The sequence below is a fragment of the Populus trichocarpa genome, chromosome 12 (assembly GCF_000002775.5).
Source record: "Populus trichocarpa isolate Nisqually-1 chromosome 12, P.trichocarpa_v4.1, whole genome shotgun sequence".
Classification (NCBI taxonomy): domain Eukaryota; kingdom Viridiplantae; phylum Streptophyta; class Magnoliopsida; order Malpighiales; family Salicaceae; genus Populus; species Populus trichocarpa.
Genome location: NC_037296.2, coordinates 6,185,723 through 6,201,675, shown reverse-complemented (window position 1 = coordinate 6,201,675; position 15,953 = coordinate 6,185,723). Strand labels below are relative to the sequence as shown.

The 15,953-nt window shown below is 32.5% G+C and overlaps 1 protein-coding gene and 1 long non-coding RNA gene across 2 annotated transcripts; both read left to right on the top strand.

Moving 5' to 3' along the window:
• The first annotated feature begins 1,751 nt into the window (after positions 1-1,751).
• Positions 1,752-3,925, top strand: LOC127904112 (uncharacterized). The gene is made up of 2 exons (XR_008056985.1): positions 1,752-2,773; positions 3,513-3,925. It is a non-coding gene; the product is annotated as an uncharacterized LOC127904112 (long non-coding RNA).
• Positions 3,926-10,154: 6,229 nt separating this feature from the next.
• Positions 10,155-11,369, top strand: LOC18103715 (GDSL esterase/lipase At1g29660). The gene is made up of 4 exons (XM_024582771.2): positions 10,155-10,446; positions 10,640-10,797; positions 10,870-11,112; positions 11,225-11,369. Exons 1-4 carry the CDS (start codon positions 10,197-10,199, stop codon positions 11,306-11,308), a joined length of 735 nt encoding a protein of 244 aa, XP_024438539.2. The 5' UTR covers positions 10,155-10,196; the 3' UTR covers positions 11,309-11,369.
• Positions 11,370-15,953: the final 4,584 nt, after the last annotated feature.

Sequence of the window (15,953 nt, the reverse complement as noted above, 5' to 3'; positions counted from 1 at the left end):
CATCTTTCGGTGTTTGATTTATTTGGGATTGGGTTTCATGATTTTTTTCATTTGTCATGCTTTCAATTTAATGACACGGGTTACAAGTTTTAAGTGTTAATACGATTATAAATTCTTTTTTTTTCTCATTTTATTTTATGATTTTATCATTCTATATTGTTTTAAAAAATTGTTTTGTGGTTAAGTTCATATTATTTTATATCAGTTTGTCTCAGTCTCATTACCTAAACCACGGGTTTTGCAAGCTGTTTTTTGATAAAGATTTTTTTAAAAAAAAACTGTTTTGTTTTGTGTTTAATTTTTTATGATTATTTTATTTTATTTTATACAAGTAGGTTTTGTTTAGTATAAAAAATTTGTTATTTTGAAACAATATTCTTAAATGTTCGACCATGCATATTTTTTTTTATTCACTCTGTTTCATATGAGTTTTTATTTCTATTATTTTTATTGATTTTAATGAATAAATTTAGTGGACACAAACTGGTAAATATCTTATTTTGAGAAATCAAATATCTTGATCTAAGTTTATTTCTCAAATTTTTCAGTTTCTCTTTTAGTTATTGTTAATAGATTATTTTTATTTATTTATATAGATGATTATTAGATGTTTGAATAAATTTTTTGATTTACACTTATAATTTTTATTATGTAAAAAAAATATATCAAAATATTGAGAAAGAAAAATTACTACTTGCAATGGAGTGAACATCAAATTAATTTTTTAGTTGCTTTCTAATTAATGTTTTCTTTCACCCTTATTTTTCAGATCATTTTGTGTAATTGATTTTTTTTTTCATGATTTCATCTTTTGACATTTGATTTGTTTGAGATTCGACTTCCTACGATCTTATCGCTTTGCATTTGTTTTTTTTAATATTAGTTTTGTAATTATCTTTAATTTTTTTTCTATAAATTTATCTTAGTATTATAATTCAGGTTACGGGTTTTGCATGCTATTTTTTAATATAATTTTTTTTAGAGTTGTTTTGTTTGTGTTTGATTTTTCAAGATGTTATACTAATTCATTTAGAATTTGTTTTTGGGTTTTATACAAATAAAGTTTATTTTTAAAAATAAAAAATTTTCATTTTTAAATAATATTGCTGATATGTTTGGCCTTGCATAATATGTTTTTTGGACATAAGTTTATATAATCATTTTTATTTATGTTTATCTTTTTATGTCATAAGTTTTTTAAGGTTGTGAACTTATTTTTTATTGATTTCAATAAACAAGTTCAGTATATATAATCAGGTGAATGTCTCATTGTGTGGTTGAATATATTAATTTACATTTATTTTTTAATTTTTTTAATTTTTCTTTTAGTTATTGTTAATGATTTTTCCCCGTTTATTTACATAAATAATTTTTAATTTATTTAATAAGATATTTGCATAGACTTTTCAATTTATACTTTGAATTTTTAATATTAAAAATACATTCAAGCAATTTAGTATTGTTTTTTTTATTTAATATTATGACCAGCAGCGAAGGTGGATTAAATGACTAGTCTATCTTCTAATTCCTGTAATTTACTTTTCATAAGTCTAATATTTTCATCTTTATAATTTATTCTTATTTATAAGTTTTATTAATCGCTTTTCCTACAACTTTATCTACTTACTTATTTATATGTTTTATTTACAATCGATTATTTTATTAATTTATGGCATACAATTTAATATTACATCTTTGCGTTATATAAACTTCACAATTTATTGCTCAATGTAAACCTTATTATGCTTAACTCTAATTGAACTTAATAGTTTATTATTCAATATAAATATTTATGTTTTATTGCTGAATTTGAAGTTTATAATTTATTGTTTAATATAAACCACATTGTTTATCTCTCGATCTAAAAGGTGTTTGGAAGAGCGGTGAAGTTGTGGTTTCTCCTGAACATAAATGTTTGGAATCTCATGTTTAGCTTGCGAAACCCACAATAAAACAAAGGTTTGGCTGCAGATATGAAAGGCATCTTTTTCTTGCTCTTCACATGAAAAAGCTGGGAAGAAGAGCAGTAAAAACATGGTTGCTTATCATCGTTGAAAATGGTGGACAAACTAGCCTCCCCAGAGAGCATGGAAACACCGCAATCCATCTCTCCAGAGAGTTTTTTTTATTGCATTGTCTCCTCCAATCTTGCATAAGCCACCACTCTCCCTGCAGATCTACAAACCCATCAATTTTTGGTAGCAAAAGGTTGGAGAATCTGGTTGAGCAATCACCGTTCCAGACCCACCCTGCAGATCTGTTTTCTTCTTATTTCTTCGATTCACTCTTTATGGAGGGTTTTTCAAATAGAACTTCACCTTTCTTTGACAATTTGAAAGGGTCCCTTTTACGTTCACATTCTATTGAGATGGCATCTGCCATTACAGAAAAGGGTTTTCTGATGTTCATTGCAGTTAAACTTTCCCTAGTTAGAAATATATCTGTTGTTTCTTCTTTGTCAAATTCGATCGATAGAGAGTTATTTGTTAGTTTTAATCCCTATGCCAATATGTATGAATATTCTATTGTTCCAAATTTGTTCAAATTCGATCGATAGAGAGCAACCTGTCATTTTCTTTCAACTTGCGATATAAACCAGCCAGAAATCTACTAATCATCAAATATCTGTCATAATTCATGAGCAATAGCATATGGTTTTGCCATACTTTATCTTTTAATCCAACCTTCTGTTTATCTGATCTGGTGCTGGATGATTGGGCAACAGATGCTGCCATTTTCTTGCCGTCGTTCATACTCAAAGCTGCAAAACTTGGTAAGAAATCTTTGTTTTTGCATTTTATTTTAGCATTCATATAAATATCCATCAATTAGGCTCTAAATGTTTCATAAAACTCTCAATTTAATCCTTTTATCAGTATTTAACTCCTTTTTGGCCAATCATTTTCCAATATATCTGGTAAAACATTCACATCAGACGTAAGACGCTAACAAATATTGACCAAGGCACTTAACTGCAAGCTATCTCAAACGTTTTGGACCCACTTGATATAATCTTTTGTTTTAGTATTAAATTGAGAATATTAGAGACTTAGATCCTTCGTGGTCATAGTTTTGAAATCCGACCCGGTGATCAACCCGGTCTAATGATCAGGTCACGGGTCAAATGGGTCAACCCAAAAAAAATTAAAAATAAAATAACTCATCAAACAACTCTTCTGCACTCTCCATGTTCCCACTATTCGCATAAGCAGAAATCAACTCCGTCCAAGAAATCAAATTCCTATTAAGCATTTCATTAAACACTTTTCACCCACATTTTATATACATATCAATCATAGAATTCCCAACATGAAAATCCTCACCAAACCCCCTAACCAAAATCGTTTTCCTATGAATTTGCCGCCCCAAACCCACTCCATTTTAGCACAAAAGAGCAGTAAATGTGAAAGAAACAGGCACAACACCTTCTTTTCTCATCAAACTATAAAACCCAGTTGATTCATTTAACCTTTCCTCAATCAAATAACCTCTGATATGTTGTGTCGAGGCAGGGGTTGTCCAGGCTCGATGAATTGGAGGGAACAAGTAGGGATCACTATGAGAGGCTGCCGATAAGGGTAGAGCCCATTGACAGAGGGGACACCGTGTTTAAGGTGGAAATGTATTACAGGCACAGGAGCTATGGATTGAAATTGCTTTTCTTTAATTAGGTTCTCTTTGTCTGCAATTCTGCAGTGTTCACAGTTATGTATATATATAAAACAAGAGGCTGGGTCTCACCCGGGTTTGTCCGGGTTCCGGGTCAACCCGCCGGGTCGATCGAGTTTCGCCGGGCCAACTCTCAGGCAGGTTTTTACTTAGACCCGGACTGGTCCCAGGCCCGGGTCGGCCGGGTCCTGAGTCGACCCGCCGGGCCGGTCCGGGTTTCAAAACTATATTCTTGGTAATCTTATTACCACAAACACTTACAAAAACTTATTAACCAAATACACATAAACTATTTTTTTAATCAAATATAATTCTAATTACAGTTTTAACTAACGAAGTATTTTATTTTATTGCAACAAACCATGATTTTATAAAACCAATTTCTCTTCCAAACACACTTAAGCTTAATGCTAAATTTGACCTTACAGTTTTCGATCGATGTAACATCTTTGTCTATTACTTCATAGGTTCCAAGCTTTTGTGGAATCTACATCCTTCAAGTTCACAGGCAAAAGCAGAGGGGTTGAGGAGGTGAGATGGGCTACAGCCCAGGTCAAAAAAATAAATTATAAAAAACCCAATAAGTCACCTTGACCTTTAGTAATTGGTCCTGATACAATTACATGAGATAATTACAGTTTTTACAGAAACTTTTTAATAATCCAAAACCCAATAAAAAAACTCTCTTCATTCTTCACTGAAAACCACAAAAAACCTAAACACAAATAATTAATTCATCGTGAAACAATCAGATTCAAGGTAGCTTAGGATTTTAGCTTTTTTTTTTCCAATAACATACCATTTTAGCTTGGGCTTTGAAAAAAAATTCATACAGAGAGCTATAAGAGTGCAAACTTTTCATGTAAATATTTTATTTTAAATTCAATGGTTCATAATTTTTCAATGCAGCAATTAATAGTTTGCAGTGCTATAATGGGTCTCAATTTAATTTCCCTAAATGTATTCCCATCAATGCATTTGTAGGCATCCATACGTCCAGAGGTTGATCTTGTTGACAAGCAAGTATATTCCTCATTCATTAAGTACTATAATTAATTTCAAGGCGTGGTTATGAAAATAGGTTCCTTAATATAATCTCAATATGAATAGTTTGTTAATTTATCGATCAAATTGAAGAAATTGACTTAAAGTTCATTTGGTAACTTTGAGCTTTTGTTTGTTTGTTTCTGTTTAGCTTTCGAGGCTCTTGTTTCCAGAACCAAGAAAAATAAAAGAATTTGGCAAGATTTTAGAAGCTATTTTGACTTTAGAAAGTTATTTGGAGGCATTGTTTTGAAACCGACCGGGTCGATGTGATCGCGTCACGGGTCAGATGGGTTGACCCGGGTTGACTCGGGTCAACCAAAAAAAAAAACACCTATAAAAAAAAAACACATAACTAGTTACAATGCAACACTTACATAAACCAAATTTAAATTATAAACCAACAACATAAATTTAAGTCAATATCCAAAACACAAACCACATAAATTCTATAATATTTAAAACAAAACATCCAACTACATAAATTCTAAAATATTTAAAATAAAACATCCAACAACATAAATTCTAAATCAACAACACATTCACTTTGGTTGAATGAACACATAGCATGCATTTTGGCTTTAATAACCTGTTTATTAAAGTCACGAGAATTTGATCAATATTTCAAAAAAATAAAAAAAAAATATTTTGTTTTGTTTTAGTATCAGGGATTACAAATTTATACGTAAAACGTATTCCCAATATTAAAAAATATAGTTCTTTTATTGACGTTAGGACGGTACCATAAAGGCCGAGCAGGGTAAAATTACAAACATTCTGGAAAAAGAACTACATAGGCCAACTCGAGTGGGCTAGAAGCTAAGAGATCATAAATAACAAACCTTACCAATCAAGCAACAAAGAAGATTGAGAAGAAATGATGGTCTATATTTGGAATCAGGTAAGGATACATGTATATCATCTAATTTTAAAACATTGAACAATGTGTTTTGCAAAAGTTTATAAGAGAAATCCCCGATGGGATCCATCATAAGGAAGGTCACCCTCAAAATGGCCAAAAAATAAAAAAATACTCTTGAAATTTTTTTACTTTTGAGAAATTTTTTATCAGGGCGGGCCGCCCATAAGAATTAGGCCACCCAAAAAATCTTTGTAATTTTTAATTGGAAAGGTCACCCATCACAACAAGACCCTTCGAGTTTTTTACTTAAACAGGTCACCCATGAGAATTAAACCAACTTGTAAAAAAATCTTCATATCTTTCATCAACGGGTAAGTCATTCATTACAATGAGACCAATGTTGAAAAACCTTCATGTTTTTTTCACCAACGGGCAGGTCGCCTAGAACAATTTGACCACTTCTGAAAAATCTTTGTATTTTTCACCCACAATTAGGTTGCCTGGAACAGTTAGACCATTTTAAAAAAATCTTCATATTTTTTCACCAACGGGCAGGTCGCCTAGAACAATTAGACCATTTTTGAAAAAAAAATCTTCTCATTTTTCACCAACAAGCAGGTCGCTTGAAACAATTGGATCACTTTTGAAGTTTTGCAAAAAAAAGGGGGAAGGGTTTCATGCATATTTTTCTTTACAAAACTTACTATACAAAGCCAAAAGAAAATAAATTTTCCATTACCTTTGTACCATAAGTATTGTAAAGAGGGAGTAATTGTTATAACCCAATTTTGACCTATTTGCTTTTAATTTAATTTTAAAGGGATTTAAAATTTGAAATTAAAAGATTACGGATTGATTTCGGTTAAATGTGTGATTTGTCAACTTATGGGAAAACTAGGGACTATAATGTGTTTTTGTCGTTCTCTCCTAATCTTTAGTTTAAAAAGATTATCAAGATAATGATAATTATCCATTTTCAAATTTGATTTTTAATCAAATTTAAATTAAAAAAAAAGAGAGAATGAGTTTGTTTGAGATTTTGTTTCCCATTTAAAAGCTCTCCTTTCCACCAATAACCTGTCTCCAACGTGAAAATCAAGTTGGATTTTCAACTGTGAGCAGCGCTCGACTGTCTACCTCAGTTTTGCCTTCAGCAACAGCCGTGCCAAACAAGTTCTTCATTCCCCGTTTGCTAAATTAATTACCCTGTTATTGTTGCATGCATGCGTGAATTATTCACGTATGCTTGCAATAGTGGCCGGGCCAGCTGGATCCAGCCCAGCCCAACACTAACAATTGAGACCGGGCTGGGTCTAGGTCTTAGGCCCAGCCGACCTAATTTCCTTTGGGCTAAGGGTGTGTTTGGCAAAACACACTCTTATGCCATTTTCCTTTTATTTCACTTCTTTTTATTTTGAAATCTAGCAAAACAAGCCTTTTTAGATATCAGAAAATTCCGAAAACATTCGGCGACCCTTTTGGATTTATTTCTTTCACACTATTTTTGTTGACTTTACTATATATATATTTGTTCGTAGACTTTTACTGTGAAATGCGAATCTGATATGCAATACATGTTTGTCTTTTTTTTTCTAAAAATAATAAATAAAAACTGTTTTTTTTTCAATCTAAATTTTACTGATTTATTTACTAATGCTAGGGTCAGGAATACCATATGTTTTGGGTTACATAATATTTACCAACACACCAGAGTTGAAAATATTGATAGTCGAATATTCATTAACACCAGAGTTAAGAATATTATAAGCAGACCATAAAAAAACAAAAAAAAAACAGAATAAAACAAACTCTTAGCAATTTAAGACAAAAACCAGCAATGCAGTCTACCTTAAGTAGGACGCTTAAGGGGTGATAATATCTTTTCTTTCGCGTAATAAGTCTCGTATCATAGAATCTCTATTGACTAGTTAGAGTTCTTAGTGACTATAATACTAGGTGGCGACTCCTTAAATTAGACATTTTCCTCTCTAAGAACAAGATGCTAAATATTTATTTTTCTTTTTCTAAGAGAAATTTTTAAAGGTAACCACGATATCGAGTACGACACCTATTATTATAAGGATCTGCATTAGGGAGAAATCTTCCATATCATTCTTGTTGGGTTGGAGAGAACTTGTCCTCAAGTTTAAATTGTTCATATCCTTATCTCGTGTCTAATCAAAATTCCCTCAGCTTCTTTCATTATAAATATTATACCTGTCATCAACATGTTTATCCTTCAAAGCAATGAGACCAATCTTATGGTTAATTTGAAGACTATATGCAACAACTCTTGCAACAGTCAAACTTTAACTCAACTAACAACTTAACATTATAAGGACTAAACAATCTCTCTCCTGTATCTTTATATCATCACTAACAAAATGTATCCTAATTTCTCAACTAGGTGAAATTTTAGATATTTGTTTCATAACTTTTATATGAAGTCCAAGAACATCAACTTTGACTCTTTCAATTCTAGAGTTTTCCTTAAGCATATGTGATATGTATCCTCCGCAATATGCTTCATAAAAAACTACCTTTAGAGCCATATCTAATTTGGTTCCTTTTTTATGGATGGTTTTTCTATTAAGATTAGAGCTCATCTCAACTAACATAACATGAACATCTTTTGCATACTTGGTGTCATCACATACCAAGATTTCTGCATCAAAATCTTTTCCTTCAACATCATCTTCCTCATTCTCATTAAATTTTGATGGTTGATTCTGATACATAAAGAAACTAGAATCATTTTTTTTTTAAGTTTTAACACCATATTTATCCCGATCAAGAAGTGGTCTCCTCTGATTATGCTTCTGAAAATGTATTCTCAAACTAGCCATGTATTTATGATTACTCTTCTCACAAGTGATCATTCTTCTCACGATCCTCTAATTTCTCTTCTTCATCTCTGCTAATCGACGAGATTATTCTTCAACTTACCTCTGCATGTTTATTACTTTAAATTAACATGTAAATTTTGTAATTTGTCTTTACATGCCTTTTATCACTAGTTCCTAAATGTCTCTTCCCGAAAAAGAACCTTATTATCCCTTATATTTGAGCACATCTCTGCAACCACCTCTTGCAAAAAAAAAAAAAAAATATAATAATAATAAGAAAAACAAGAGGCAAAAACCAACACAAAATTCTAATAAATAGGGTTATCACACAAAAAAAAACCCTAATTCTAAAATTTATTACTCAATATTTTTTCTATTCAAAACTTAATATTATAGCTCTTCCAAGTTGATTATATACTAGGAAAAACTTACTAAACAAACTTGAACAAAATAAAAAAAAAGTTCTAAATTAAATTGTAAAAAGAATTCTAAATCAACTAAAAAAAATATAATGAATTTACAATAGTAACTTTTTGGTTTCATTTGAAAGCTTTCTTCCCCTTATATGGCTATAAAATTTTCACTTTAAAGGACAAAAGGCTTTTAGAACTTCCTGATAATAATTTGATTGGTTTAATGGTTTGATTGAAAGTTATACTTATTAATATAAAACTATGTATTATAGAAAAATATAATGTATTAATAAATTAACTATAAATCGCAATGTTATTTTGATATTCTCATGTAATTCAGACTGCACCTGTGTTCATTCTATCACAAGAATTAGGATGTAAAAAAACCGATGTAGAGAAAGTTACCTTGAATCATTGATCTTTGTATACTTGCTTGCTTTAAATTTAAGTTTTCCTCCATTTAAGATTATATCCGTTTTCATTCACTACATTTCTCATTATATTTTTTTTTTATTGGTTTGAGTGAGAATTTTTTTATTTTTATCACTAGAACACCTCATGATATGTTTTATAGAGGTTAATGCACTCGGTCATCCTTTAAATTTAATATTATTCCAGTTGCTGCCTTCTTCTTTCTCTCTACTCGTTTCAATTCAGTCTTCAAACTCATTTTTGTCATACAATTACTTCCCATTAGTCTAAATGAAAATGGTTTAACATGGCGCTTCTTGGACTTATTTTGCAGTTACTGATGGAAGTTACTTCTTCACTGGTATCTGTGTAGGATATAGTAAGGATGGATCAAATCAAAAGGAAAAGAATGTTTAATCATATGTTGAAAGAAAGATTAATAACCATATGAAATAGGAAAAGAACACAAGAAAAGTACATTTTTAAGGCTACTTTTCGTTTTCTTCGTTGGCTTACTAGGTTCAGATGCTCCCCCTCCCTCTAGAGTTCTTTGGTACAGGGATTCACCCTATCCCAATTCTAGTGGGAATTTTTCTATTTTTATCATCGTTAATTCAAATCAAAAGGAAAAGAGTGTTTAATCATATGTTGAAAGCTATAAAAATAGGAAAAGAACAGAAAATCTTCGTTGTCTTACGAAGTTTAGATGCCGGAGTTCTTTGACTATTATATGTCCCAATTCCATTGGGAATGTTCTATTTTTATCTTCCTTAGCACCCTGTTAATATTTTTTCCTTGGCTTTACTATCTTATCAACTTCTTCATATGTTAGCTTATATATAATCCTCTTCTGATTTCAGCCTTCATTTGCTCACCTTGATTATCTGCATAAACCTGCGTTTTGTTTCTTTTTACCATTCTCCATTATCTGTCAAAAATTGTTTGTTGATCATGGCGCACAAGACAAAATTGCATTTATCTATATTTCTTTTGTTAATCGTTACATTTTGTGAGCAAGATCATGTCCATGGAGAACCAAAAGTGCCTTGTTATTTCATCTTTGGAGATTCACTAGTGGATAGTGGCAATAATAACAACCTTGAAACTATAGCTAAAGTCAATTATCCTCCATATGGGATTGACTTCCCAGGTGGTCCAACAGGAAGGTTTACCAATGGTCGAACTATAGCTGATATAATGGGTTCGGCCTTCTTCTCCATCTCTTGATATATAGTTTCCTAGAAGAAGAGGTTTAGAAATCATACATGTTATGTCTCAAATACAATCTTGTGACTAAAAGTTTTCAAAAATCTGGTGATGGGTCCTTCTGCTAGGACCTAGCTAGGAAGCTAATTCCTACTATGGATTTATCTATTTATGGTTGTTTTAGTTAGGATTCAAGCTAAGCGCACAGTTTCTCCTTACAGGTGAACTTCTTGGCTTTGACGATTTCATTCCATCCTTTCTGACTGTCAATAGCTCTGAAATTCTCAGAGGAGTAAATTACGCATCTGGTTCCGCAGGAATCAGACAAGAAACCGGGAAGCAATTGGTAAATTAGTTATACTTTTTTTATATTTTACGTGTCTGTCCTAAATCTAAACATGAAAATTTATGTTTGCAGGGTGTTAACCTTGAATTAAGCAAACAGTTGGAAAATCATCAGACTATTGTCTCACGCATAGTTGATATGTTAGGGAGCAAGTCCGCAGCCAACCACCTAAACAAGTGCTTTTATTGGTCCGTAATCGGCAGTAACGATTATCTAAACAACTATTTCATGCCACAATACTACAATACAAGCAGTCAATACACTCCAGACAAATATGCAGAAGCACTTATTAAACAATATTCTCAACAAATTATGGTCAGTATAGCGATAAGTATACATGTATTTGTTCTCTGAATTTGAAGCGTATATATTTTGCTAAATGGAACATCTATTATTATTATTATTATTATTATTTCCTTCTTCACAGACATTGTACAATTCTGGAGCAAGGAAAGTGGCGCTGAATGGAATCGGACCTATCGGCTGCGCACCACATTCTACTGCTAACTAGGACACAAAAGGCTCATTATGCGTTGACTACATGAATGATGCAGTAAATTACTTTAACAGCCGACTCATATCACTTGTAAATCAATTGAACAACGATTTGGCCGATGCAAGATTTATATACCTTAATGCAATTGGATTTGGGTCAGAATATACTGCATCTCCAGGTAATGCTTACTACTCAACATTCTTCGACTCTTCATGTCCATTTTATTGTCAAATCTTTCATTCTGTTCTGTTAGTAATAACATACCTATTTCTATTCACGAGTTTCAGGTTTCAGTTTTGAACTCAACGGCTGCTGTAAAGTAAATGAGCATGGCCAATGCGTTCCTAACGAAACTCCATGTTCTTTTAGAACTCTTAACTTGTTCTGGGATTTATTTCACCCTACAGAAATTTCGAACAAGCTTTCTGCAACATCATCATATCTCACTTTGAACAACATCTTGTAAAATTTTTGGAATGTCACTGACATCTATCCAGTATATACCTACCAACTAAACTAAAGTAAAGGTGCTTTATTTGATGTGGAAGCATTCTGTTCGATGGAGTCGTAAATTTTATCTCCTATATCTCCATTTCATACATTAACTCTTTAACATTATCGATAATAGATAAACAGCTAAATGTAATTTATAATCAAGCTAATCAACATCTCATTGAATTTAGTGAAAACTTTAAGTGATCATGTAAAGAACTCTAAGGTTTTGAACACGCTAATATCTATCATTTGAAGAGGATATGAGCTGAATACGTCTTGTTTACTGCTTTGGCACCTTTTTATCTCAGCATAAGATATGCTGGTTTTCTTTATGCCACTTGCATTTAAAGCTTTGGTTGCTTCAAGAAATGGAGCACCTATTTTCTCATCTTACTTCGCCTGCAAAGTTTTAGCATTTAGAGGGCTACTGAAGGTGTTTTTGATCTTCTTGAAGCTGTTCGAACTCGTGATGGCAAAAATCTAATTCTTGATTTGATATTGTCCGAGGTTTTTGCCACCGCTGACACCTGATGATATCTGCAGTATTCTATTGATCTGCGCATCAGCACTGTTTCTTTATATGGATACCTAATTGCATAGAATGGTCAAATTCACATCATTCATGTATGTGCTGGAGTCCTACACTGCAAGTTTATAGCTGATGACTTTGTTGGAAGAAAATTAGTCCAGTAGTTTAATATGGATAACAATATTAAATTGCAAAGCTAGAAAACAAGAAGAAATTTGAGAGAAATATATATTTTATTAAGTATTTTTTTTTATATACTTATCTTCTCTCTTCTACATTTATATTTATGCTTTCGATTACAAGTCTATTTATAGGTCTAAAGTCTTAAACAAACAATGAATTAAACTAAACAAAAAAAAACTTATTATGAACAGGAAAAGTAATTCTACCGACTTAACCAGTAGACCAATTCCTTTAATTCAACAGGTCAACTGGTTCTCAACCGGTAGACCCGTTCCTCTGTTTTTCGAACCAAGTGCAGGAGTGTAGCTCATGTTTGCTGGAAAATTGACAAAACTAGAGAAGAAAGAAATGTTTTTCGAACACTGTTTGAGTTATTTTCTACTCTTTTTATCCTCCCTATTTGCTACCGAAATCATCAGGTTTCCTAGACTGATTAGGAGTCTTTATAATGCTAAATTCATTCCTTTTTATTTGGTTTTTAAGGTTGGATAAATCCCTCAAAATTTACACTAAAAAAATGATTCGTGATTTTTTGTTCTAACTTAGGCTCTAATTCTGACTTGGTTTCATACGATATCTAACCATCCTAGCTATATTCTATCACTCATGACATGTTAAAAAATTGACCTACACCTTTATTGGGTCCTAGGGATCACTGTTCTTAGGGCAAACTCTCAGTCAAATTTGAATGCTCGGCATTGTCAGATCAAGATCTTTTTTGACCAACTAGATTACTTGCAGATTCTGTTCTTTAAAATGATTTTATCTCACTTCGACTCCTTCATCAAAGTTGTAGTCCTGGACGCATAGATGAATTTGAGCTTTTAAATGATTTCAATATCAGAAGCTCAAGATATTCCCGTTTGAATATCTAACGTGAAAGCAGAGAATTTTGTCGCGAGAAGGATCCTGACCCGAGTTTTGCACTAAAAACTCTATTTCCATCACCAATTTTGTTGATTTTTTTTCTTAGGTCATACTCTCAGTGGCATTGTCAGTTTCTGAATTAGATTAGGAGACCCTTTTTGATGAACCAGATTACTGCCAGATTCTGTTCTCTAAAACGATTTTATCTCACTTCGACTGCTTCATCAAAGTTGTAGTCCTGGATGCGTAGATAAATTTGGGTTTTTGAATAACTTGATTTCGATATCAGAAGCTCAAGATATTTCCGTTTGAATATCTAGTGTGAAAGCAGGGATTCCTGCCGCGAAAAGGATTTTTTTTGCCCGAGTTTGCATGGACACAATTGCAAGATGCTTAAAGTTTGAAGACCAATTGCAGGCCAATTTGAAGCTTTTTGTTGGACCAAGGACTAAATGGAAAAGGTGCTAAAATAAGAAAGATGATTGAAGATAAAAATTAGAAGGAATTTTGCCGAAGGAAGAAATTGAAGAAACCACATTTTTACCTGCACAGCTAGCCCATTTTTTTTCTTTCCTTTTTATCTGCAATTTCCTGTTTGGTTTCCATGTTTCTCTCACTTGAATGGAGAGGTGCAGACCACGTTTTTATTGCCTCATTTCAAATGGAGCAGCTGGCTTTATGGAAGGAAAGAAAAGAGTCGCACCATCCTCTAACTTGGAAAGAAATCACTGCTGATCACAGAATCAGAATCAAATATTCTGGTTTCCTATTTCTGCTCACCCAAGATTACACTCTAGAGTTAATGTAATATATCTTTCCTAAATAAGAGCTGCGTTTAGGCTACGTAAACCCTTCACTAACCTAGCGGGAGGGAGACAACAAAAGAAAGACAAGAAAAACGCAAGAGAGCCAGAGAGTAAAAAAAACGTAGAAAACAGAGGGAGTTTCTTTCTTGCATTCTTGCTTTACTGTGAGGCAGAGAAAAAAAAGAAAGAAAGAGCAGAGAAAACAGAAAAACAAAGACAGAAAAAAAAACGCTTATTTGCTCCATTTTTCTGCAAATAAAAATTTGCAGAAACGGGAGAAGAAAGTGCAGGAATCAGTAGAGAGAGTGACGAAGACACAGAGGAAAGAAAGAGGCAAGAAGTAGACGCAAATTTAGAACAGAAGGAGAAGGACGAACACAGACCGAGCAACAATCACGCTTTCAACGCCACTGCAGTTTCTTCGTCTCCAGGTCTGTTTCTCTTCACCTCTTGCATGCTTTGTTTTTCTTTATGTTTGCACTGTTAGCGTGGTCTCTTTGCATTTGTTTTGTTTTGTTTTGTGTCTGTACTGTTCAAGTGAATTAATTCACTTGAACAGTAGCTCTCCATTCTTTGAGAGGATTGCGCCCCTTTTATGTCCAGCCGGGTCACTTGCTTGGGCAAGTGACCCGGCCGGACCTACTTTTTTTTTTCTTCTTTCAAAAAAAATAAAAGAAAGAGAAAGAGATTTATGATTTTTTGGCATATTTATTTTAAAGTGTGAATTTTTTTTATGTTGTAAAAAAAAAATTAATCTCGTATTTAGAATACTTGGTTTTCGACGCAATGTGACAAATATACATATATATCAAAAAATATTTTCTTATGTGTTGCATACGGCCAATACCCTGACATGTTTTGAACGCTTTTTTTTAATGCAAAAAATATTGGAAGTTTCAAAAATATGTTTTCGCATGGATTTCTTAAACACAACAAAAATTATTTTCTTGCATTTCTGGATTTTACAACATGTTTGTAAAACTCCAAAGGGTATTGGCCAATATTCCAAAAAATAAAAAATCTTATTTTGGGGGGAATTCATCTATTATTCACCGTTAATGTTTGGATAAAAAAATCTCAAAGGGATGAATATCCAAAATATTATTGGGAATAACTTGTAATTATTCACTGTTAATATTTGGATAAAAAAAACCCTAAGTGGTAAATATCCAAAATAATTTTCTAGGAATAATAAGTCATCACACATCCTTGAAAGAATCCTTGATTATAATCGAGGACATTTTATTTTTTTACTCCATGGTTTACGAGCCGTGAGAGTATAAAACACTAAGGCAAAAATAGGCTTTTAAAGCACCCTAGATTTCTAAATTTTTGTCCCTTCTCCTTGCAATTTACAAGTCGCAAACTCTTGAAATACTAAGGGGAAAATGAGCTTTTAAAGCACATGGAACCTCCTGGATTTCTATCTTAATAAATTTACTTTGAATCAAACTTAGAAAAACTGATGGGATTGGAAAACACCAACACCATAACAATTATAAAGCAAACCAAACACCAAGCAGCTTACCTTAGGTAGGGCGTACTAGGGATGCTAATACTTTTCCTTTACGCAACCAGTCCCTTGCCTTAGAATCTCTGAAAGACCAGTTAGGGTTTCTAGTGACCAAATACTAGGTGGCGACTCCCTTATAAAACAAAACAAAAAAAACCCGAAATCAATCGAGGGTTGTCGCGCTCCGCCGCGAGGGTGCGACATAGTTGCTAGACCCAGGTGCGCATGTCTGACCAATCTCAGGCACCTGGGTCTAGCATAGTTGTC